This window comes from Engraulis encrasicolus, chromosome 1 (genome assembly GCF_034702125.1).
Source record: "Engraulis encrasicolus isolate BLACKSEA-1 chromosome 1, IST_EnEncr_1.0, whole genome shotgun sequence".
NCBI lineage: Eukaryota > Metazoa > Chordata > Actinopteri > Clupeiformes > Engraulidae > Engraulis > Engraulis encrasicolus.
The window spans coordinates 42,787,246-42,813,051 of record NC_085857.1 but is presented as its reverse complement, the minus strand read 5'-3'; the positions used below and the strand labels follow the sequence as shown (position 1 = coordinate 42,813,051).

General features: G+C 41.8%; 1 protein-coding gene across 1 annotated transcript; it reads left to right on the top strand.

Annotated features, from left to right (window-relative positions):
• Positions 1-230: 230 nt before the first annotated feature.
• LOC134469951 (protein shisa-5-like) lies at positions 231-7,029 on the top strand. Its single transcript, XM_063224009.1, has 5 exons — positions 231-362; positions 1,669-1,855; positions 2,706-2,818; positions 4,102-4,344; positions 6,206-7,029. The coding sequence occupies exons 1-5, from the start codon at positions 299-301 to the stop codon at positions 6,262-6,264; spliced, it is 666 nt and encodes a 221-aa protein (XP_063080079.1). The 5' UTR covers positions 231-298; the 3' UTR covers positions 6,265-7,029.
• Positions 7,030-25,806: the final 18,777 nt, after the last annotated feature.

Sequence of the window (25,806 nt, the reverse complement as noted above, 5' to 3'; positions counted from 1 at the left end):
TCAGCCTAATTAGTCACGCCCAGTGATTGGATACTCTTTGGTGAACTCTACGGAATATCCAATCACTGGGTGTGACTAATAAAGAGTATCCAATCAGTGGGTGTGACTAATTAGGCTGATACACTTGGAAGTGCACTGCACTAGGTTTTGAGACAGGCCCAGAGTGTCGTCTCTGGGCTGTCAAGATGCGCCTTTGGGCGTAGCCTATCCATGAGTGTGTGATCAACAGAACAGATAACACCACCCGCGTCCGCAATTCAACTTGTCAGAGCAAGTCAAGGCAGGACGACCGCAAGGCATGGCATTGGTGGTCTACATTCTAGTGATTTTGGGGACGTTCTCATCAGTTTTATCAACCTTTGGTAAGATTTACATTTGTTGCTGCCATCATAGACTACCTGGTAAATGTCCATCTGTTGGCTACATTTGAAATTGGTGTCCAATGATGGTGTAATTTGATTGCACTGTTTCTCAGTGAAGTGTGCGCATGGAGTTCCACAGCTTGAAGTCTTTACTCGTAAGATGAGGATCAAAGCCTGACATAACCATATATTTGTAGATGTTAGTTAAGTGGATGTTAAAGAAAATGAAAAGAATCCCGTACACTCTGCTGCTCCATGTTTTAATGGTGAAGTGACGTTTCGGCCTTCTGGATTTCTTCAAACTTCATAATGCATTCTTTTGATTTTCTTAACACTTACAAGACTGTTTTTCTTAAATAAAGTCGTTGTGGTCAAAGTAATGAAGCCAGTGTTTTTTTTCTGCCATGCCATACTTTTACTTTTAATAAATACTTTTTGTACTTGAGTGGATTTTGACCCAAGTAGCCTACTTTTCTCAATTACGCTGGAACCTGGCCTGAGTACTGAGCTTAAAAAAATTTTGACTGAGAGACAAAATGCCATGCAAATACAACAATGAATCCGCAATGTACAGTGGATATTTCAGTGGACATTTGGCCACGAGCACATCAAAGCATGACATTGTTCAGTTCAACCCTTTGATGCAAACACAATTCAACTCAATAATTTAGGCTCATTTGAGAAAAACAGCTAGATCACATTTGTGAAGAACTTAATCTTTATAACCTACACTAAACTTTCCTACTACTACACACCGTAGATGTATGCATGTAGACTCGTCAGTTGGTGTGTGAGATTTCAATGTTGGATGTATGTGTTTGGGGTCAACTGCTTATACCTTCTGAGAAACCTGGACCATAAACAAACTTTTTTCATCACCAGCCAAAATGGTTTGTAGATGTTAATCTTACTAATGTGCAGGGCGAAACAAGGTCAATTTACAGATAGCCTACGGAAATGAAATCATTACCAAATGGCACCCAATGGATGCCAAAATGATCAACACTAGTAAGGCAAAGCATGTCTGTTCTGGTCCAAAATATTTGTGAGCATTACCCACCTTCTGTCAGGAGTAGGACTCCTGGCCCTACTGTGGCGCAAATGGTAGGGCACTCATTTGCTATGTGACCGGCCCAGGTTCGATACCTGGCTCGGGTCCTTTGCCCACCCTTCCCCGGCTCTCTCTCCCAACTCGCTTCGTGTCACCATCTGCACTATCATGAATAAAGTCAAAAAGATCAAAAAATATCTTTTAAATAAAGAAAAGAAATGATGCCAAGATTCCATTGTCTTTTTTTCTTAACAGGAGAAGAATGTGAGCCATACTATAAAAATGGCCAGTATCAGTGGAAAAAAACTTGCTTCTTTAGTGAGCACTGCTGTGGTAACTGTACCAACCGATTCTGCTGTTCCAGCCACTTCATGCAGTTTACTAAAGATGAACAAAAGAGGTGCAAAACTACAGAGTTTGATGAACATTCAATCCTTAACAGGTATGTAAATAAATGTAAAAGTGAAACCATATTCAGGTTGCTAAAATGCATATACTACTGTTTATACTGTATGCTCTACTCAGAACACTGTTTTATATTTAATTAAAATTAAGTGTTTTTTTTGTTTGTTTATGTCCAGAGTCCATGCTGCTCATTCACAAATGTTACTTTTTTCATGAATATTTACATGTACGTACCACTGCCCCTTCTTTATGACTGGGAAAATCATACTCTTCATACAATGAAAAGGTGGATCTTCTCCATGTCCGCCATTTTGCATTTCCAGAAATAGGCCATGCATCATACTAGTATATATGGGCAGTCATGGGTAAGCGGTTAGGGCGTCAAACTCGTAACCCAAAAGTTGCCGGTTCAACTCCCCGACCCGCCAGGTTGATGGGGCTAGTAATTAGCCAGTGCTCTCCCTCATCCTCCTCCATGACTGAGGTACCCTGAACATGGTACCGTCCTGCTGCACTGCCTCCTTGGTGTGCCATTGGGGCTGCCTACCCCTTTCACGGGTGAGGCACAATTTCATTGTGTGCAGTGGAGTGCTGTGTCAAATTGGCAATGGGAGTTGGAGTTTCCCAGCTGGGCTTTCACTTCACTGAAATATTAATTTATTACTTAGTAAATATTCATGAAAACATCAAATTTGTGAATAGGCACCTCAGTTGCAATGAGCAGCGTAGTTGCAGTACCTACTCTGGCCACAATCCTACTTGAAGGACCTTTGTTGTATAGGCTGAAATCTCCAACGTCATAAATCGAATTAAATGGTGAACAAGGAAGATGTTTCTTCTTATCTGTGTGAAATATTAAAATGATTTTCCCGGTTTGTACCTTCAAGGAATATGGTGATGTTTGGTGTCCTCATGTCAGCCGTCGTCCTCAGCTTACTGCTCATCTTGTGCTGCGTGTGCCCCTGCTGCTGCCTGTATAAAAAGTACCACAAGCCCCAACGTGAGTCCAACCAGGGGCTGTTCACTCACGGAACTTCCTGTTAGCCACAATTGGCTAACCCTAACCACGGGACAGTGCAAAATGAATGGGTGTCAATGGAGTTTTTTACCATGATCATTTTTGTGATTTTTTATATTTTTTTGTCCTGAAATATTAATATTAAGTTCGAAGCTAGAAATAATAAGACCCCATTTGAGTAGCGTTTCGATTATTTTGCGCCACTAGATTATTATATACTGGGTCACAAAGCTCAATTTTTATGGGGCCAAACCCATAAACATTAGCGCGATGCTAGCGAGTACAGGTTGAAATCTTCTAACCTGCTGTAAAACTACACACCTGTGCGATTTGTCAATACAGCCTATTGTTAAACAACAGTCATAGTGCTTACCAGGAATGTTTTGTTGATGATATTTGTGACTGGAAATCGCAGTAGCAATGTATTTAGCATGGGTTCCCCTTTCCATTCCATACATTTTCCCACATGAAGGACTGGCCCACGCTCGTTACTGCATTATGCATGCAAAGCTAACTGGCTACAATGGGAACCAATGAGACTGAGCCTTCTCCCTGTTAGAGGTTCTCTGGTCCAACTGCATGAAAACCATTAACCACTTCAATTACTGTACAGAGTGGGAAAAAATGCCATAGTCTGAAATGGCCAAATTTATTAAAGAGTGACTGCTGTACAAGATACATTGTCTGAAATTCTCTAGACTAGTGTTTCTTGGTTGTGCCGTGGCCAACCGGTAGGGCACTCGCCTGCCATGCGGCTGACCCGTGTTCGATTCCCTTTGCCGACCCCTCCCCGTCTCTCTCCCAAGTCCCTTCCTGTCCACTTCTCACGCTGTCCTATCAAATAAAGTAAAAAAGACTCCCAAAAAATCTTTACACTACTGTTTCTCAACAGGGGCGCTACAGCCCCCCAGGGGGCGTTGAGAAGGACACAACTGAGTGGGTGCGGGGCTTAGTCACCATTGGGGGGCATTAATCTATTTTATTTTGCAATACTAAGGGGGCATTGGCAGGCTTATGATGAGGCTAGGGGGCGTTGTGAGGCTTATGAGGAGGTCAAAAAAGGCGTTTATTCAAAAAAGGTTGAGAACCACTGAGTTAGACAATCTTACTGAACACACTTCACACCCAATAGGTATGGCACCATCTTATCCAACTTCTGTTCAGGTCCGTTTACACCCTGCCATAAAGATACATATGAACAAAAGACAAAAGTTTCTCATTATGTATTATTTGTCATGTCTGGTCCCATTATTCTCCTTGTGCAGCGGTGGTGGCCGCCACGAATCCCATGACATTGGTCACCACCACCCAGTACCCGCAGAGCCCCATCTCTACTCAGCAGCACCCAGGCTACTACCCTAGCAACAAGCAGCACCCAGGCCACTACTCTTTCAACCAGCAGCACCTAGGCTACCAAACCCCTGCACCATATGGAGGTCAGCCAATGCCCAGTGCCACACAGCAAGGACCAGTCAACACTGAGGCCCCTCCTGCCTATTGGGATGATGGTAAGTGTGGGCTTATGCCCGGTAACACCCCTTTTTAGGGGAAAACATTGGGGGAAAAGGCAATGCAAGTCAATTGGTGGTGTTGGGAAAGAATAACCGAAAGACAACAACCTGTAGACTAGCATTGTTCACAGTCAACATGCCGAAGACGTGTTGTGTTGTCGGCTGTTCAAATAATATAGCCAAACAGCCATGACTGAAGCATGGACTGTGTTCATTTAGGCTAGCCGATGTAGCATGTAAGTTAATGAGACATTCGGTTTGTTTTCCCCCAAAAAGGGGCGTAACGCACATTCACGAGCAAAGAACCTGGATGGCCGTTCATATAGAAATGCAGGTCTTCAGAAATGGAGTTACCGCAGAAATACACCAGCGGCGATCTGAGCGAGTCGAGCGACGGAAGTAATTGACTTTGTATTGAGTCGAGAGACAAAAGCGATTCTGGAGACTAGAGCGATTTGCGCGACGAGCGCGACAATTTGAAGTTGAAATCTTTTCAACTTTCTATGACGCGGTTAGGCGACAAGCCGCGACAGCCAATGGGAATGCTTGAATGCTTTGCCTTCTGCCTGTACGGACTCTTGTCTCCTCGCTTGCTGCTACATTCTGTCGCTTGAATCGCATCGCCGCTGGTGTATTTCTGCGGTTAGGGGTTTTTGCATCTGAACTCTTCAATATAAAGTGGAATGAAGGACATGGGACTTCTACCTGAATAATTCCAAAATGGCACGTCAGTAAAGATGACGGACAGATTGTTTATCCAATCATATTCAAGGATTTTTGATTTTTTGAGGATCATTTGAAAACACGTCAGTTGTTTGGACTTCCAAGATGGTATCGTGAAGACGTAGGCGAAACATGTCAGCTGTCGAGGGTCAGTTGCTTCCAGCTCCTTTGGATAGCATTACATTACATCACATTTAGCTAACGCTTTAGTCCAAAACGACTTGCAGTTATTTTAAGCAGGTATTGAAAACAAAATTATTTTTAAATCATTCCATTCCTGAACGATTCCCTTATATTTAATGATTTCGTTCTTGCGTTCTGCTATGAACATATTGTTCTTGAACTGGTTTGGAACGTAAAATATTGTTCGTTCATATTGTTTTGCGGGCAGCAAATCGCCAAATTGCTGGGGTGTTAGTGGAAATAGGGAACCGCGAAAGCTGCCTGGATTTAGACTAGTATAGCGGGTGGTGAACGACCATACAACTGGAAATAGTCTTTTTTCCCCCAGACCCTAACTCTATGATTTTGTGAAAATAAATAGAGAACGAAAAAAAAAACGCTATTAATCGGTTTCGTGGATTTCAGAATAATGTTTCTGTTCTGGAACAGTTGAAGACCATTTTGTTTTTGTTTCTCAGTTATCAGTTCCTCATAAAATTCCGTTCGTTTCCGGTTTTTGTTCCTTGAACCTGTTTGGAGCCCTGATTTTAAGCACAGAATACTGCTTACAGTCCCTGGAGCAGTGTGGGTTTAGCTGCCTTGCTCAAGCGAACTTCAGTCATGGAGCGAGATGGGGAGTGGCAAGGTGGGATTTGAACTCACAACCCTCTGATCTGAAGCCCATCTCCTTAACCACTAGGCCCTGGCTGCGTTAGCAGTGTTGTTATGTTGGAAATAGCAATAGTGGAACTTGTATTTTTTTGGGCTTTTCGACCTTTATTATTATAGGAAAGTGTGAGAGTAGACAGGAAATGACTGGGAGAGAGAGATGGAGCAGGGTCGGGAAATGACTCGGATTCGAATCGGGGTTCCCGTGGGCAATGTAAGCCCAAATGTGGGGGGCTTAGCGTGCTGCGCCACAGCGCCCCCCGATGGAACTGAATTGTGACGTGGCCTCTTGTTGTTTGTACAGATGGGCCAGGTGAATACCCCATCAACTATGGCGTTGCCGCCTTCACACCGGGACAGTAGTCCTACCACCCAGCGCAACCCCCACTGCAAGCTTGGTACCAGAACCAGCCCTCTGCAGACTTCAACGCCCGACCTGCCGACACCACACCTGCATACGTTGCCGGTTTCTGTCTAGATCTAGTTTTGTAGACCTTCTCTCCAGACACGTAGATTCAAAAATAAGAACAGAAATGGTAATCCTTTATAATGCTGGTCTCAGAGACTGGTTAGACTGTTTTGTAGCTGGGAAGCTTTTAAAAAGCTCTCCACACATTCTTTTTGTATGTGTGTAAATGATTTGTTTTCTTCTTTTCTTCAAACATTATGTTATTATTACCAATGTGACAGGCCAGCCCTCTGGTTAGTGCCTTTCGAAATTAACACTTTAGAATATGAGACTACCTTTACAACGAAAGCCATACTGATCAGACAACTGTTTATTTAGGGAGGGAGACATCAAGCCGCTGCCTTCCATTTCGATCGGGACTGTAGACTGGTATTGTATGTTTCCAATGCCATTGATTTTATTTTTTTGACATCTGAAGTGGGAGAAATACTATATGGGCCCTGCCATGGCCATCTAATAGGGCACTCACCTGCCATGCGGCTGACCTGGGTTCGATTCCCGGCCCGGGTCCTTCCCCGTCTCTCTCCCCATTCGCTTCCTGTCTACCTCTCGTACTGTCCTGTCCATAATAAAGTCTAAAAAGACCAAAAAATATAGATTTAAAAAAAAAAGAAAAGAAAAAAATACACTGGAATGGAAGACGTCCTGTGTTGGATTATTAAGACTGCTCATGCGTCCATGTTGTTATTTAGCACATGGTCTTATAGACCAGTGTTTCTCAACAGGGGTGCAGGGGCACCCTGGGGTGCCGCGGGCCCCCTTCAGGGGTGCCGCGGAAACGTGGCTGATAAATAAAATGATGTAACGTAATACATATTTGTCTGAATTGATAAGTTAATGCTAGTCATTGGAATCTTTCATCTGCCATTTATGCACAATAAAGTAAATATAGGTCGCCCCATGGTCAGCAGCAACTTCAAGCGTAGGTCGTGTGACGTTTCCAAACGTGTTACTTTTCTAAGCTTGTGTGGTATCGGATGCGATGCCATGTTACGGCTTGTTGGTTTGGGGTGCCTTGAGATTTTTCATGAATTGAAAGGGTGCCTCGCCTTAAAAAAGGTTGAGAAACACTGGTATAGACCACACTCAATTGCTAACAATATAATATAGAGTTCTACTGCCTACGTTTTAATAAAGCGGCCGTTGGCTGGTGTATTGTCAACCAAAAAAAAAGATGTAATGTGAAAAATACTAAGATGTAAAATTTAGCATTTTGTGCCATTTTGTAATGTGCCACCTGGCCTTTGAATAAATGACTCATTTCAGACATGAGCCTTGTGAATTGATGAGAAACACACAAGGAGAAAAAAACTAAACCAAAATAACAAAAGTCCATCTCTCACTACCACTTCCAGCTACTACTACATATGTTTTTGTTCCTTCTTTTAAAAGAAGTTGGTGTTGATTTCAGAGTTGAGAGGTAGGCCTATACTGTATGTTATTCCTAAATTCAGATTTGAAGAAAATGAAAGGCTCACTGATCACCTGACCACTGAGATAGGCTAGCTGTGGGCATTATTCAAGAGAAAAGATCCAGGAATGCATCAGATCAGATTTCAGCTCTACATGCATGCATGAACATGCAAGGCTAGATATTGAGGTAAAACTCAGCAGAGAAGAAGAGAAAGTAAAGCACAGTCAAAAGCGAAAGGAAGGTGGCAAGACCTACTATAGTGAAGTAGTTTATCAAAGTGAGAAGTCTGCACACTTAAAATCCTTTCATGAAATAATAAAAGACAACAAAAAGGATTTTAAGTGTGCGGACGTGGCCTTCGTCCTGCACCTTTCCCTGGGATGTGCACAATCCTCTCCTTCAACAAGACCTATAGTGTGTCTTTAGGTCTAACTCAACATTTTCTGTGGCTGTTCGAACTGCAACCCAGGAATTAGATCGCCTGCTGGATTAGGCCTATATGGATGGAAATTCTGTGCAGTTCATTATGTCAAGTGTATTATACTGCTCTTGGGGTCTTATAAATGACATGCCAGATGCCATGACATGCCAAATGCCAGATGAAGTTAATCTTCGCTCTAACTCAGATAGAAATGTGTTGCTTACACACACACACACACACACACACACACACACACACACACACACACACACACACACACACACACACACACACACACACACACACACACACACACACACACACAATGTGCAGTCATGGGTAAGCTGTTAGGGTGTCAGACTTGTAGCCCAAAGGTTGCCTGTTTGACTCCCGCCAGGTTGGTGGAGGGAGTAATTAAACAGTGCTCTGCCCCCATCCTCTTCCCAGACTGAGGTAACCTGAGCATGGTACCCTCCCGCCGCACTTCTCCCTTTCGGGCGCCATTGGGGGCTGCCCCCTTGCACGGGCGAGGCATAAATTCAATTTCATTGTGTGCAATGAACACTTGGGTGCTGTGGAGTGCTATGTCGCAATGACAATGGGAGTTTCCCACTTGGGCTTTCACTTTCACACACACAAATATGCATGGTGACAAGGAACTATACCCAGACAGAGATCCCTATCTAGTCGTTATGCTGTAAGTCCTCCCATCATCACAAACTACATCTTCTCTCTCTCTCTCTCTCTCTCTCTCTCTCTCTCTCTCTCTCTCTCTCTCTCTCTCTCTCTCTCTCTCTCTCTCTCTCTTGCGCTCACTCTCTCTCTCTCCAATACTTTTGCTCACCAAAATGGTCATAATGGTCATAAATCCAAAATTGAATATATACAGATTTAAATACCAGGAAATGAAAGCTGATATTCTGAACTTTTCGTCTGAAACCCAAATGTCGTTGGTGGACAACAAAAACAACAAAATTGACTTGCTGTTCCAAAACAAAAAAAATCGCCTTAGAGACGCCCAAGAGTGTTTCCAGAGGCAGGGCTGCTGACAGCTTTCACTGGGCCCTGGATTAAGTCATCTGAAAGGACCCCTACCCAACACATACAATGTCATGGGGACACAATTCTGGGCCCCCTATCTCCCTGGGCCCGGGACAACATATCCATTTGTCACTCCCTGTCTGCGGGCCTGTCCAGAGTTGTGAATAGTGTTGTGGCAGACAATGTCATACACAGCTGTCAGATCCGGAAGATGCTGAAATGTCCTATGTCAGTGGTAGGATATTAGTGGGTTATTAGGTTACTGAACAACCTTCTCATGAAATGTCATTTTCAGAGAGGATATATCGAGGCTAGAGTAGAGTAGAGTAGAGTAGAGTAGAGTAGAGTAGAGTATCTTTTATACTCTACTCTACTCTACTCTAGCCTCGATATATCCTGGCTGTATTTTAGCCAGTCAATACATCCTGGGTGTTAACTTAGCCTTCTAAAAAGACTGTCACAAATATTTGGACCAATAGAAATCCAGCGGAAGAGTTGACAGATAGGCGTGTTGTGTCTCTACAGCAGAAACAGTACTGAAACTGAGGCATTTATCAAGTGTTTCCTCAAGAGCTACCGGTAGAGGCTTAAAAACATTGCAGAAGCCATGGCTAGTAACACGGACATTCTCACATGTTCTATTTGTTTGGAGTTACTGAAGGATCCAACGACTCTTCAGTGCGGACACAGCTACTGTATGGTCTGCATTAAAGCATGCTGGGATCACCAAGATAGGAAGGGAGTTTATAGCTGCCCCCAGTGCAGAAAGACTTTCCACCAAAGACCTGCCCTGAGCAAAAATATCATCATGGCTGAACTTGTGGAGCAGAGTAAGAAGGTGAGTTATTTCGGTTAAAAAACAAATCACCCAACAATTACAAATATAAATTGAATTGAGACAATATTTTTGTGCTTTGCTTAAGGATAAGTGCACTATTTTGAAAATATCGCCCCCTTTCTGAACTGTTTGCTATAAAACAGTGTTACTCACCAAATTTTTGTTGTTTCCGTTATTGGGATAATTTGGATTTTGCCTCAACTGGTTTTAGAATAGCCTAATTATCCAAATAACAGAGAAAACAGTAAAAATTAAAATGTTTTGACAACCATTCTACTTTATTGTTCAGAAAGGGGGCTTGTTCAAAATAGTGAACTTGAACTTAAGTATAAATGTATGTTAGATATTTTCTTGAAAGGAATGGGGAAACATTGCAAATGAGGATGACTAAAACAGGTTTAGCCTGTCTCCTGTTGTAGGGGGTTTTGACATGAATGTTATGCTGCTTCCTCACAGCTCAGTTTAAGACCTGGCCTGCCTCTGGTTAGTGAGGATCCCAAGACAAGGGAGGACTTTCTGAAATGTGAGTGACAACCCTTCCACGCCCCCGCGCCCCCCCCCCCCCCCCCCCCCCCCCCCCCCCCCCCCCCCCCTCTCTCATACCACACACACACACACACACACACACACACACACACACACACACACACACACACACACACACACACAGATAGTGGCGTGCACAGACATTCTAGGGTTCTAAAGCATAGGTTGGGGACATGTGGAACTTCTGGCCGTACTAGGATACATATTATATTGGGCATTATTGTCACATGCTTCTGATTGTGAAGCATTTGTAGATTATGATATCAACATGAACCACACCACATTGTTAAAACTTTTTTATTTTGTACAGTAGGGTAAAGGGGTAGGTGCTTTAGTACCACCTCATCCCTATCTGTGCACGCCTAAGCACACAGCCCCCGTCTCTCTCTCTCTCTCTCTCTCTCTTACACACACACACCTTTCAATTTTTTTTTAAAGTTTAACCCTAAAATATGTTCTGTTCTAGATTACACCAACTTTACCCTGGACCCAAACACAGCAAGTTGCAGTATTGAGTTGTTTAACAGAAACACAAAAGCTGATATGAATTGCAGCAGAACCTACAGTCTAGGCTACCCTGATCACCCAGAGAGATTTGACTGGGACAATCTGGTGCTGTGTAGAGAGAGTGTGACCGGCCGCGGCTACTGGGAGGTAAATATAGACTGTGGTTTGATTGGCGTAGCAGTGTCATACAAAGAAATAAGCAGAAAAGCAAAGGACACAAAATTTGGGGACAATTCACAATCCTGGAGTATGATATTTGAATTAGACAATGGCCCTCATTTTCTCAAACACAACAAAAAAAAGGATAAGGTTTATGGAGTTGACCGCAACAGAGCAAGAACAGTAGGAGTGTATGTGGACCACAGGGCAGGAACTCTGGCCTTCTACCAGATCTCTGACAAGATGACCCTCCTGCACAAAAGCCAGACCATGTTCAGACGTCCACTCTACCCTGGGTTTTATATTTATCACGGAAAAGTACAACTTTTACACCTCTCCAACCCATGATTAAAGTGCCATTTGAGATTGTCTCATGCCAGATTAGAGTTATTGACAAGATTGTTTTTGGGGATAATGATTAATCCCCAAACTGTTATGATAGACTTTTATGGGCTGCTATACTGTTACTGCTATTGCTCTTGTTTCCTGTTAAAGGGTTAGGCCACTATTTTGGGGCTTATTACAGTTAAAATCGTTGGCCAGGGTTTATAAAGGTGGTAAAGTGTCTTATTTTTCATGTAAGCCGTTGTCTTGCTTTAAGACAAGTTAAAAGAGGGATCATGTCGCTAAGCTAGTGAAAGTCAATGCATCCGTATAGCATGCTACAGTGATCCATTGACTTTCTCTAGCTTAGCTATATACTCCCTCTTTTAACTCGTCTTAAAGCAAGACAACGTTTAACCCTATCGCACCGGACGCATCATATTTGATTCATCAAATTCAAAGCCCTCTCCCCGCTGACACAAAAAAAATCGATCTCAAAAACATCCTGTGTGTCATTTCCAAACGTCCTGCGGTACACAGAAACCGCCACAAGAGAGCAGCGGTCGACAACAAGTTGACCACAGCTCGGCGAAAACTAGAAAAATGGGGTAGAAGCGGTTTCCCTGACCGATGCTGAGATATCATCAAATTGCAAAGGGTTTGTGTACAAATTTCCGAAATATAACTCTACATCCCTTAATTTGAACACTTGCTTTGTGCAATTAATCAAGGAAGAGTTTATATTTTTACACTGTGTTGCAGAGAGATCGTGCTAAAACTGATGAAACAAATAAGCACCGTCCGGCGGTAGGAAGTCAGCCATCAACGCATTTTGCCATAGGGAAACTTACAAAGCATAGGCCTACCACGACGATCATTTAACAAAACACACGTTGTTTTACTTCAAGACAAAGATATTGCCTTAAGAAACAGGTTTTACTTGCAATTTTAAAAATGTAATGCAAAATGTTGAAATTATGATCTCGTAAAAAATGCATTGAAGTGAATGGAGAAATGGTCCAATTGTAGTAATGGACCCATATATTCAAATTCCACATTAAAAAATGAATAATGATCTATATTACACTCATAAATAGGTTGTTAAGCATTCGATCAGCTATGTTTTTACATAGATTTTAAAAAAATTACCCAACCAGGCTGTGGGAAATGTAAAATATGGTCCTACTAAAACAAGGGTAGGCTAAAAAAAAATGGCAGGATTTCACTAAATATAATCCTCAAATTAAATTGACTGACAACTTTTTTAAATTAAAAAAAAGTTGTAAATGCATTAAAAGTCATTTTTCAATGGTCATGAAATTGGAATTTTCATTTATTTAAAGCCTGATGCATCATATATGATGCATTAAATATCTCAGTGACCTTAACAAAATTTAGAATTTTTTTTTTTACATTTCTTATAAGGGACCAATATTGAAGCAAATTCCAAAAAATTAGAATTTTCTCTCATTGCTTTCATGGTTCAGGTCTCACAGGGTTAACATGAAAAATAAGACACTTCACCACCTTTATAAACCCCAGCCAACGATTTTAACTGTATTAAGCCCCAAAATAGTGGCATATCCCTTTAAATACAAGAATTACTTTTACTTACGTTCTTAGTGTATGTACTGACAGATGCAGGCTATTATTAACTTGTCTTCATACTGCATGGGAATGGGTTTCCGATATTTGTGGTGTACTCCAGGATGTACAGTATTTTGAATGTTATTGCTTACCTAACTATGTTAACTGACAGTGAGTGATGGGCATTGTAATAAAAGGGCCCATATTGGCCTGAGACGAATAAAGCTATTGTAGTGCTCTCAACGCTCTTGGCATAATTCGCTTTCCTGTGCGTGTTCTGTTGTGTTGTTTGTTCATCATCCTTAATGTTGAATTTCACGTAGGAATAGTTGCGGTAATTACCCTGTATGACATTATATTGCTCAAGCTTAAGCAAAAAAAGTAGTGTACCAGGAAATAGGTTTTGTCATGGAAATGTATTGTTTGCATGTGATTTGTTGATGATAAATATTTGGTGTGAATATTACAAATGGCCACGGCAATAAATACACTTTTTCCCCATTTGGAGGCCTAGGTGTTAATATTTATTAACCAATAAGGGAATGGATCACACTCACTCAGTTTTTTCTTCTTTCTTTTTCTTTTATTTTCTTCAAACATTGCAGGGTCAGACAGACGTTTCGGCTGCAAGAGCCCTCATCAGTGTGACCACACACTGATGACGGGTCTACACTGATGAAGGCTCTCGTCTGTCTGGCCCAGCAATTACTTCAGAGACGCACCAACAAGACGGAAGAGCGCAGTGTGTGCAATATAATCTTTATTAGCCAAACATACACTCACTTCCAATCAAAGTCTCTAGTAAGTTTCTTTTCTACCAGCCTACCTGAATTTTCACCAGCAGGCCGGTTGGTGGGTGTTCATTTAGAGCTCTGCATATGACATCAGCGTTGTTGATCACTACAGTATACCTGAGACAGTCATCACCAGCATGTCAACACAGTGGGCTGCTGTAGTATTATGGGTAAAGAGTTGGTCTTGGTCTAGGGTGGCAGGTTAGGGCTCACCTGTTGGAACACGTCTAGTTGAGCTTAAAAACGTCATGGGCCTAACTATCCTGTGCCCCCATCTATGGCTGAAGAGCTCAGGAGAAAAGAAGCAAGTCAAATGTTTGTGTTATTGGGAAGTGGTCATGAAAGTGTTCCAGCTCTCCTGAGCGAAGGCAGTAAGAGTGATGTCATGTAGCAAAGAGACAAAGGGAAATCATGGGGTAGAGTACTGTTGAGTAGTAGAGTAGAGTAATTTTGGATTGGGTGAAATTTTGAGTCCATTTTCACACATTTGCAACACCAGCTGTCCATTTCCATCCATAGTGCTTACGTGAGTCAACTTGATAAATCCTATTGAGCCCTCTAGTGGTGGTCCATAGTGGCTACTACAGGTCAGAGATCAGACACTATATCCAGAGATTATTTTCTTCAGGACACAAGGATTAAAAAGGTCAAACTTCTTCATTTTAGGCTGTTATTACCCGTACGGAAAAAATATATAAAATTCATACACATTCCTTATGAAAAGAACATGTTCAGAACGTACAGTATAACAACTTACCACTATCTTAGTGCTAAATCCTTGTTAATCCTTGTAAAAGTATTGATCAAAAATATAAATGTCATGTGTGAAAGTGGCGCCTTTAGTGATTTCTCATACAAAGTATTAAGTAAAACTAGTATAAATAAAGTACAAATTATGTATGGCATTTACAAATAATGTTTATTGTTTTTGTGTGAAATGTATACCGGTATGCATTTTATATGTATCATATAAGTACTCTATGATGGCCTTCTATGTTTTTTATATCAAATTAAAAGCAAAGTGATACCTCACCCATTCAAGGGGGTAGCCCCCAGTGGCTCCCCGAGGTAGGACAGTACCATGTTCAGGGTACCTGAGTCATGGGCTATGTCTCAAATGACAGATTTTTGTCAGTGCACACAGTGCACTGAGGTCTTTAGTGCATAGTGTCGTGGAGAAATTTGAGCACTATGCACTGTGCCCTTGATGGAAGTGACGGCTGAGCATGGCATTAGCTCGCCAAGATACAATTTGGCTACTGTTTACAATGCACAGCGTCTGGTGCTTGTATTTCCATGTCCTTCACCCCAAAGGACAACAATCACACATACGATACTTTGGTTGGCATGAAAAGGTTGGTGTCCCATCAACATTACTTACATAGGCCTAATTAGGAGACTGTTGACCAAATTCTTCTACCGAACTGATTGCCACATTTCCTCCGTGTCATTGTCAACATGGCCGCCGTTTAGTGCGTGCAGTGTCCATCATTCAAGCACTGCATTTTTCCGCCATTGTTAGGGAATCATCCATCCAATTTTCAGCGTGAGCGCCCTAGGCACTGAAAAACAGTGCCCGAAGAGCACAAGTGCGGCATTTGAGACACGGCCAATGGAGGAAGATGGGGGAGAGCACTGGTTAATACTCCCCCCACCAACCTGGCAGGTCGGGATTCGAACCGGGAATCTGGTCAGGGGTGCATTTCTCGAAACCATAGTTGCTAACTATGTTAGCTACTTTGTTAGCTACTTTGCAATTTCCCATTGACAACAACCCAAGTTGTTAACTGGCAAACAACTACGCTTTCGAGAACCCCAGTGTAGTCATAGGCTGTGCCTGTGTCTCAAATGCCGCACTTGTGCACTTCGGGCACTGTTTTTCAGTGCCTAGGGCGCTCACGCTGAAAATTGCAGTTGAGCCAGTGCACTGAAAGTGCCAGGATGATCCCCTAATAATGGCGGAAAATTGCAGTGCTTGAATGATGGCCACTGCACGCACTGAACGGCGGCCATGTTGACAATGACACGGAGGAAATGTGGCATTCAGTTCAGTAGAAGAGTTTGGTCAACAGTCTACTAATTCTGTAAGTAATGTTGATGGGACACCAACCTTTGCATGGCAACTAAAATATTGTATGTGTGATTGTTGTCCTTTGGGGTGAAGGACATGGAAATACAACCACCAGACGCTGTGCATTGTAAACAGTAGGCAACTCATATTTTGGCAAGCTAATGCCATGCTCAGCTGTCACTTCCAGCGAGGGCACAGTGCATAGTGCTCAATTTTTTCCACGACATATGCACTAAAGACCTCAGTGCACTGTGTGCACTGTGCACTGACTGTCAGTGCACTGACAAAAGTGCGTCATTTGAGATGTAGCCATAGTCTCGTTAAGGAATAACACCTTATCTGACATTTGAATGGATACTCTATGAGGGACTGTAATAATATGCAGCTTTAGCAGTTGCCAAAACTTTGTATGTTTCATTTTATACATTTCTAACAAAAAACTGTGCTGTGGAAGAACTTTATCTGATATTTGTATGGATAATCTATGAGGGACTGGTGTCATATAGGCTAAAGGTTTAGCAGTTGCCAAAACTTTATAGCCTAAGTTTCATTTTACACTAATCAACCATGTCGATTTCGATTTAACCCTCTATTGCATGGCGTTGCCATATGGCAGCAAATTCTTTTTGGGGTTTTTAAAATAGAGTATAACAAATATCCACCACTTTTCCCATTGTGAGTGAACATGGGACTTTAATTTTGAAATATTTATCAGTTTGAAGACATTGGGTAGGGCTCTCATTGCGTCGCTTGGGTGGTACCTCAAAAAAGAGGTGACAGATGCACATTAGTCGACATTGCAAGAAATTAAATGCACCTCTTTTTTGGGGTGCCAACGAAGAGACGCAATGGTACTCCCCTTGAGGGTACTGCCACAGCGATGAGTTATGTACCTTTATTTCTGAGAGTGTATCACTTTAATACCAACAGTCAACAAGAGATGAGTTTGTTTCCAAGAAACGAGCTGGTGTTTCTTTGCTATTTGATACACATCTCTTATACATAGGTGCCTTGAAAGATAATTGGGGATATAATTGGAATCATAGTTGTTGGTTTTCTTACAGAATGTAAGACATTAGCTCCGTTGTCTATGGAAGTTATGCTAGAACTCCTCCCATCATCACAAACTACCTCCATACACACACAAAACTCATCCCTATCTGTGCACGCCTAAGCACACAGCCCCCGTCTCTCTCTCTCTCTCTCTCTCTCTCTCTCTCTTGCGCTCACTCTCTCTCTCTCTCTCTCTCTCCATGTCCATGGGTAGCAGGCTTGAGGAAGTCGTTGCAAACCATGGATAGGCCACAAAGTATTCAATTTTATTCCAATACTTTTGCTCACCAAAATGGTCATAAATCCAAAATTGAATATAGATTTAAATACCAGGAAATGAAAGCTGATATTCTGAACTTTTCGTCTGAAACCCAAATGTTGTTGGTGGACAACAAAAACAACAGAATTTGGCTTGCTGTTCCAAAACCAAAAAATCGCCTTATGACGCCCAACAGTGTTTCCAGAGGCAGGGCCGCTGACAGCTTTCACTGGGCCCAGGACAAAGACATCTGAAAGGGCCCCCTACCCAATGTAATGGGGACACAATTCTGGGCCCCCTATCTCCCTGGGCCCGGGACAACATACCGCTTTGTCTCTCCCTGTCGGCAGGCAGGCCTGTCCAGAGGTGTGAATAGTGTTGTGGTAGACAATGTCAAACACTTCCCTGATTTTCATAGACTTCAGATCACGTACCGCGATTCTGGTCTGACCAGGACTATAACAATTAGAGTTTCCATACCGGAAGAACTTTGTTTCCATGGCCTGTTTAACCCTTCTCCCTCGGCTTGCTACTGGTTGAGGGCTGTGCCGAAGTTTAAACCAAACATGTCTTAGCCCAATAGAACGTCTCTGCTTAAACACGTCACTGCCTTGAACACGCCTCTACCCAGGACGGTTGGCAATGCTCAGTTGATTGGTTCCAGACAAAGTGGGTGGAGTACCCGCTGTAGCGGGATTGAGCAAGCTCCTGGCCCTACTGTGTGTAGCTGAGCCGAAGGCGTTGCTTCACCAGTAGGGCGGAGCCCGGCTATCAAACACAGCTGTTAGATCCGGAAGATCCGCAAGATGTCCTGTGTCCGTTGTAGGATATCAGTGGGTCATTTGGTTACTGAATTCAATGTAATGTTGTTGTCATTGTAGTACTATGGTGGTGATGTGAAGGTTTTCAGTGACTATTACAGCATCCCACTGGTGGCACAGTGCACATTATATGGCTTCATGTTGGCAACCTTTTCATGAAATGTCATTGTCAGAGAGGTAATATCAAAGCTGTATGCTTGTCGGTTAACACATCCTGTTAACTTCACCTTCAAAAAGACTGCCACAAATATTTGGACCAATAGAAATCCATCTGAAGAGTAGACAGACGGATGTGTTGTGTCTCTTCAGCAGAAACGATACTGAAACTGAGGCGTTTATCAAGAGCTTCCTCAAGATCTACCGCCACAAGTTAACAGCTGAAAAACATGGCAGAAGCAATGGCGAGTAACACGGACATTCTCACATGTCCTATTTGTTTGGAGCTACTGAAGGATCCAACGACTCTTCAGTGCGGACACAGCTACTGTATGGTCTGCATTAAAGAGTGCTGGGATCACCAAGATAGGGCGGGAGTTTACAGCTGCCCCCAGTGCAGGAAGACTTTCCGCCGAAGACACGCTTTGAGCAAAAATATAATCATGGCTGAACTTGTGGAGCTGAGTAAGAGGGTAAGTTATATTTGTGTTCCAAAACGAACAAAAAAATAATAATAATCACTCAAAAATTACAAGTGTAAATTGGATTGAGGCAATACTATTTTGTTGATTAGTTAATAGAAGCATAAATGTATGGTATTTTATTGACACAAATGAGGAAACATTGCAAAGGCTTTGGATGACTTAAGAAAGTTATCCAGTCTTTGCCTGGTCCTGACCATCCCATAATACTACCATTTCATTTCATATTCATGGTCTGGAGGTTGTTTGATTTGACGCGATTGCATGAAGCGGGAAGTTTTCACTCAGTTCTGGTTTGAAATGATTGGGCAGCTCTCACCCAATCGCCGACAGTTACTCAACAAAAACTTAGCGCGGGCGTTTACGTCATTATCATCAAGAGCACCCTCCCCCTTTCGCCCCCACCAACCTGTCTCTTCGCTTATTGGCTGTTTTCTGGGGAGGTTTGGCCGGCAAGATCATGCCAGCCAACAACCCTAGACAGAAAACAGTAACCAGACTGTATGGAGCCAATCTTTTGGCAGAAGTACGTAGGATGGCGCGCGAGACTCCTGTCTGCTGTTGTTGGGGTTTTGATTTATGCAATTCTGCTTCCTTACAGCTCAGTTTAAGACCTGCCCTGCCTCTGGTTAGTGACGAGCCCAAGACCAGGGATGATTTTTTTAAATGTGAGTGACACGCCTCCTTTCTCACTCACTAACACAGACACTCTCTCTCTCTCTCTCTCTCTCTCTCTCTCTCTCTCTCTCTCTCTCTCTCTCTCTCTCTCTCTCTCTCTCTCTCTCACACACACACAGTTTACTTCTTTATTTGTGCCCACAATTCAAAATTGAGTTTCCATAGACACAAATTTATCAGTTGCAAAGATATTCAGGCATTAGATAAGTGGCACCACAGTGATCAATAGTCCGTGGGGTAAAAGTCTCAAGGATATACACAGCACCTTCTTCTCCATATGTGTCGACTACCAATTATTGATGATATTGAACAATATTCAAGCAAGCTTTTTGCATTCATTTTTGGGAAGCCAAGCATCCTTAGCCCCAGTCTATGCACGTGGCCCAAAGTTCCAAATACAAGCACTATATATTGGCATTTGTAGCCATTGACAGTAAATAGAATGGACGCCAAATCAACGCTATTTGCCATTCAACGCTTTGAAGCCAGATTTGGGAACATTCCAACTTACATTCCACCTTAGCAACGCCAAACGCAGGTGCTGATTGGACAACAACAAGACTTCTAACGGTCAATCAAACCATGTTCTTATGCTCATTGGTCAATTTAACTTTTAATATCTCTCTAAAATAAAACATCACCACAAAAAATCACCACCCTGGTAAGTTGGAGAGCAAGGGGACCTACTAGTTGAGCGAAAAATGATCCCCCTGGAGTGGCATTTAAGGGAGATACAGGGTTTTATGTCTCTCATAGGAATGAATGGGATTTGGCCATTTTTTGGTCTTTTTGGGTCCAACCTTGGCTCCAACTTGGCTTCAACAATGAAATAGAATTTTGGCCTCCATTCTATTTACTCTCAATGTTTGTAGCCCATCACAGTGATTTCCTGAACAAGTGGTTGATACTTCATTAGTTTCTCACAAAATGTTTCTTCTAGATATGAGTCAAAGCAACATCCTACTTCCACTATATCAACAGTTCGATTGTCCTCATCAATGATAGTGATGTCTGGTTTAGTTGCATTCAGTCCATTATATTATTAAAAGTAGTTGGGTTCTGGTTTAGAGCAAACATTTGGGGTTTTAGAACACAGTTTGTAAACATTGTTACAGATGAGGGGCAAACATATTGCAATTTTTCTCTCACACACACACACACACACACACACACACACACACACACACACACACACACACACACACACACACACACACCAAAAAGTGAAAAAAGTTGAACCCTAAAATATGTTCTGTATTTCTTATTTCTAGATTACATCAACTTTACATCAACTGGACCCCAACACAGCAAGTACCTGTATAGAGTTGTCTAACAGAAACACAAAAGCTCGTAGTGGCAGTAGTCAAGGCTACCCTGATCACCCAGAGAGATTTGACTGGACAAATCAGGTGCTGTGTAGAGAGAGTGTGACCGGTCGCTGCTACTGGGAGGTGAACATACGCTGCGGTGAGATTAATGTTGCAGTTGCGTACAAAGAGATAAGCAGAAAAGGAAATGCCACAAGATTTGGAGAGAATTCACAATCCTGGAGTATGGTATTTTATTTAGAAAATGGCACTCATGTTCTCAAACACAACAAAAAAGTGCATGTTGTTCGTGGTGTTGACTGCAACAGAGAAACAACAATAGGAGTGTATGTGGACCACAGGGCAGGAACTCTGGCCTTCTACCAGATCTCTGACAAGATGACCCTCCTACACAGAGTCAAGACCACGTTCACACGTCCACTCTATCCTGGGTTTTTTGTTAATTATGGAAAAGTACAACTTTTACACCTCTCCAACCCATAGATGAATAAACTGCAATTTGAGATGGTCTCATACCAGATTAATGTTAGGCCTATTGAAATGTATGTTTTTGAGGATAATCATTGGTTCCCAAACTGTTAAGATTGACTACTATGGGCTGTTATGCTAAATTAGTTCATTATTTATCCTATGTGTCTTATACTGCTCTTGATTCATGTTAAATATAAATACAAGAATTTATTTTACTTGTTTACGTGTATGTGCTGACAGATAGATGACTAGATATTAACGTCTACTGTACGTAGTAGGAATTGGTTTCCAATATGTGTGATGTACCCCAGGACGTATAGTATATTGAATTGTATTGCTTACCTAACTATGTTAACTGACAGTGGGTGATGGGCATTGTAATAAAAGGGCCCATATTGGCCTGAGACGAATAAAGCTATTATAGTGCTCTCAACGCTCTTGGCATAATTCGCTTTCCTGTGCGTGTTCTGTTATGTGTTGTTTGTTCATCATCCTGAATGTTGAATTTCACGTAGGAATAGTTGCAGTAATTACCCTGTATGATATTTTATTGCACAAGCTTAAGCAAAAATTTGTATACCAGGACATAAGTTGTATACCAGGACATAAGTTTAACTTTGAGTTATGAAAATATATTGTTTGCATGTGATTTGTTGATGTTAAATATTTCATGTGAGCATTACAAATGGCCACGGCAATAAATACACTTTTTCAACACATTTTCCCATTTGGATAGTCCTAGATGTTCATCTTCATTTGCCGAACATGCACTTGCTTCCAATCGAAGTCTCTAGTAAGTTTTCTTTTTCTACCAGCCTATCTGAATTTTCACCAGCATTTGGCCGGTTGGCTGGTGTTAATTTAGAGGTCTGATCAGAGTTGCTCACTACAACACACCTCTGACACAGTCGTCAGCAGGTCAACACAGTGGGCTGTAGCCATTATGGGTAAAGAGTTGGCTTTTGTCTAGGGTGGCAGGTTAGTTTAGTTCAGTAGCTTTTATTTGTTCCAGTATGGGCAGTAGTAGTTGTACACCTTTCACACACAGGGCTCACCTGTGGAACAAGTCTAGTTGAGCTTAAAAACATCATAGGCCTAACTATCCTGTGCCCCCATCTTTGGCTGAAGAGCTCAGGAGAAAAGAAGCAAGTCAAATGTTTGTGTTATGGGGTCATGAAAGTGTTCCAGCGCTCCTGAGCGAAGACAGTAAGAGTGCTCTCACATAGCAAAGAGACAAAAGTTTTATTGACAAAGGGAAATCATGGGGTTGAGTAGTAGAGTAATGTTGGGTTGGGTGAACCTTTTTTTTTTGCCTATTTTCGTGCATTTGCAACACTAGTTGTCCATTTCCATCCATAGTGTTTACATGAGCCAACTTGATCAATCATATTGAGCCCTCTGGTGGCCAATAGTGGCTACAGGTCAGAGATCAGACACTATAGCCAGAGATTATTTTCTTGTGGACACGAGCACTAAAAAGGTCAAACATATTAATTTTAGGCTGTAATACATGCCCAACAGACAACAAGCTATTTAATACACATCTCATACGCTAGGAGCCTTGAAAGGTAATTGGGGATATTATTGGAATCATAGTTGTTGGTTTTCTTACAGAATGTAAGAAATTAGCTCTGTTGTAGCAAGAAGAGCATCTCCCTCCGATTTCCAATGTTTGAGACAGAACCAGGGTATTAGATCTTGTAGTGTTCAAACTAATGACAGTGTTATTCTGAACTGATTACAGTGACAGTATGGGAGTGGACTGGACATCAGAGGCCAGATGAAGTGACTCATTGCTCTAACTGAAGACAACACACACACATACACGTGCGCATGCATGCATGGTGGCAAGGAGATATACCCAGACAGAGATCCCTACCCAGACATTAGCTCCCTATAGAAGTTATGCTAGAACTCCTCCCATCATCACAAACTACCTCTATACACACACACCAAACACTCACTCACTCACTCACTCACACACGCACGCCAGCACGCACGCACGCACGCAAGCATGCATGCACGCACGCGCGCGCAAACATGGTGACAAGGAGATATAACCAGACAGAGATCCCTATCTATGTCTATAGAAGTTATGCTAGAACTCCTCCCATCATCACAAACTACCTCTATACTAGGGCTGGGCAATATGACGATATATATCGTTATCGTGATATAAAAGTGTATATCGTGACCTTTGTCCTATATCGTTTATATCGTGATAGTAATTTTATCAGCTGTATACAATTGAATATCATTTAATTACATTTCATTTTGTCACAATACACACTATAAGTTAATGTAAAAATATTAATCAAAAGATCAATTTTAAAGAAAGGTTGTTTTGCGACATGAAAAACTAAAGAGAATAACTGAAAACGTATGTAATTGTAACTGCTATATAGTGATGTATATCGTTATCGTGATATAAAGTAATCCATATCGTGATATAGGTTTTTTTCCATATCGCCCAGCCCTACTCTATACGCACACAAAACGCACACACACACACACACACACACACACACACACACACACACACACACACACACACACACACACACACAGAGAGAGAGAGAGGCTACACACACAGTCCAGATGTTTTGTGAAATGAGTCCAGTTGACACAAAAATGTTTGAAAATGACTGAAGAATCTTTATTCAAAACACCACCGCCAACCACCGATCTTTTCCATGGTAGGCCCTAGGTATCAGGTATCATCAACCCTCTTAGAAATAAAAACATCTCCATCATCAAGTCATCCAAACTAGTTTTTTTTTATCGAAGATTATAGAAATGTTATAAAATACAGTATACTGTAATAGAAATTCATAAATACATTCCATTGTGATTCTTGTATAGCCTCATTTTTCAGTAGGTACTCTTTTTGGTGAGGGCCCGCACACCTCGAATGTTTCTTTTTTAGCAGGTGCAGCTTTTCAAGGTACTCCAGTCTTCGTTTAACTCAAGGAAGAGCGCGACACTGCTTCTTCACAATTCACCACTTTTTTATTTTTATTTTTGTACTGACGTTTCGGCACTAGGCCTTCATCAGATGAATGATGAAGGCCTCTGATGAAGGCCTAGTGCCGAAACGTCAGCACAAAAATAAAAATAAAAAAGTGGTGAATTGTGAAGAAGCAGTGTCGCGCTCTTCCTTGAGTTAAACGAAGACAGTAGGTACTCTTAAAATCAAGGTAGCCTACACTATATTTAGGTCACTTTATTATCTTTCGCTTAGGCCTATCTCTCGAATATGCACAAACTACCACTGCTACTGCACAACACCTGATCACAAAAACTAAGTGTGTAAATCATAAACGTAACTGTTGAATACAATGTGAAGCCTGTGGAGACATTAGGCCCCTTTGGCTTATTATATTGGCATTAGGCCGACACAGCCTATTCCTCTGGAAGGCTGACGGGTAACACTTTACTTAACGCTGGCGTCATACACATGACAGTGTCATAACAGTGTCATGACACGTCATAGACGTCACACGATTTGATTAATTAATTAACGCGATAAAAAAAGAATCGCAGTATAATATAGCTACATAGTTCTGGAGTAGACAAGTGGAGGGCAGTATTACGCCTGATGGTGCTCTCTATAAACGGCTCTGTGATGGTGAACAGCCTGCTGAAATTGAGAAGAGTTCTCTCATCTTTTAAAAATGAATAATATTTTATTAGATTATGTTTATTTCTTGTAATTATTCAAAATACATGTGAAAAAAATATATTTGAATGCGATTAAAATACGATTAATTCATTTCAAAGCCTATTCGATTACATTTTTTTAATCGAGTCCCAGCCCTAGTTTTATGGTCACGAAAAGTTGATATTGCTTGGGCTATCTACTCTCCACCATAATCGAATGTCACCTAATGACAACACTCATAAAATGTTTATGACATTTACATGATGTTTATGGCATGTCCATGACTGCGTTACACCCCTGTCATGTAATAGCCTACATATGAGGCCGGCATCAAGTTAAGTGTTAGCGGCTGTTGCCTCTAGGTGGCGCTCCTGGGGGAGGACTCTTCCCTCCGGTCCTCTTCAGGGGTCACAGCTGGGCTGGCCGCTACCATGGCAACACATAGGAAAATTAGGAAAAACAGTATATTTATGAATTAAATAACGATATGTGACCAATTAGGAATATATTACTGGGCTTTTGAGTTACTGTAAATGTCACTTAGGTTGGCTTGAAATAAGTAATAGCCTACTACTCAAGTGCATATATCTGGGATTCGTTTAGGCTAATAAAGAACTGTGTGTGACTGCGTGCAAGCGATGTGACATTTATATCTGATATCCAGGGGTTAAAGTAGTTTTCGTTTCTTACCGGTGCTACCCCCCACCACCATCCACAAACAAACAATAAACAAACAAAATAAACACGAGTATTACATATCTATAATCGCTGCATGACTGTTTCAGGTGTCTCTTCATAGGAGGACACTTGTCTCAAATGGCATAG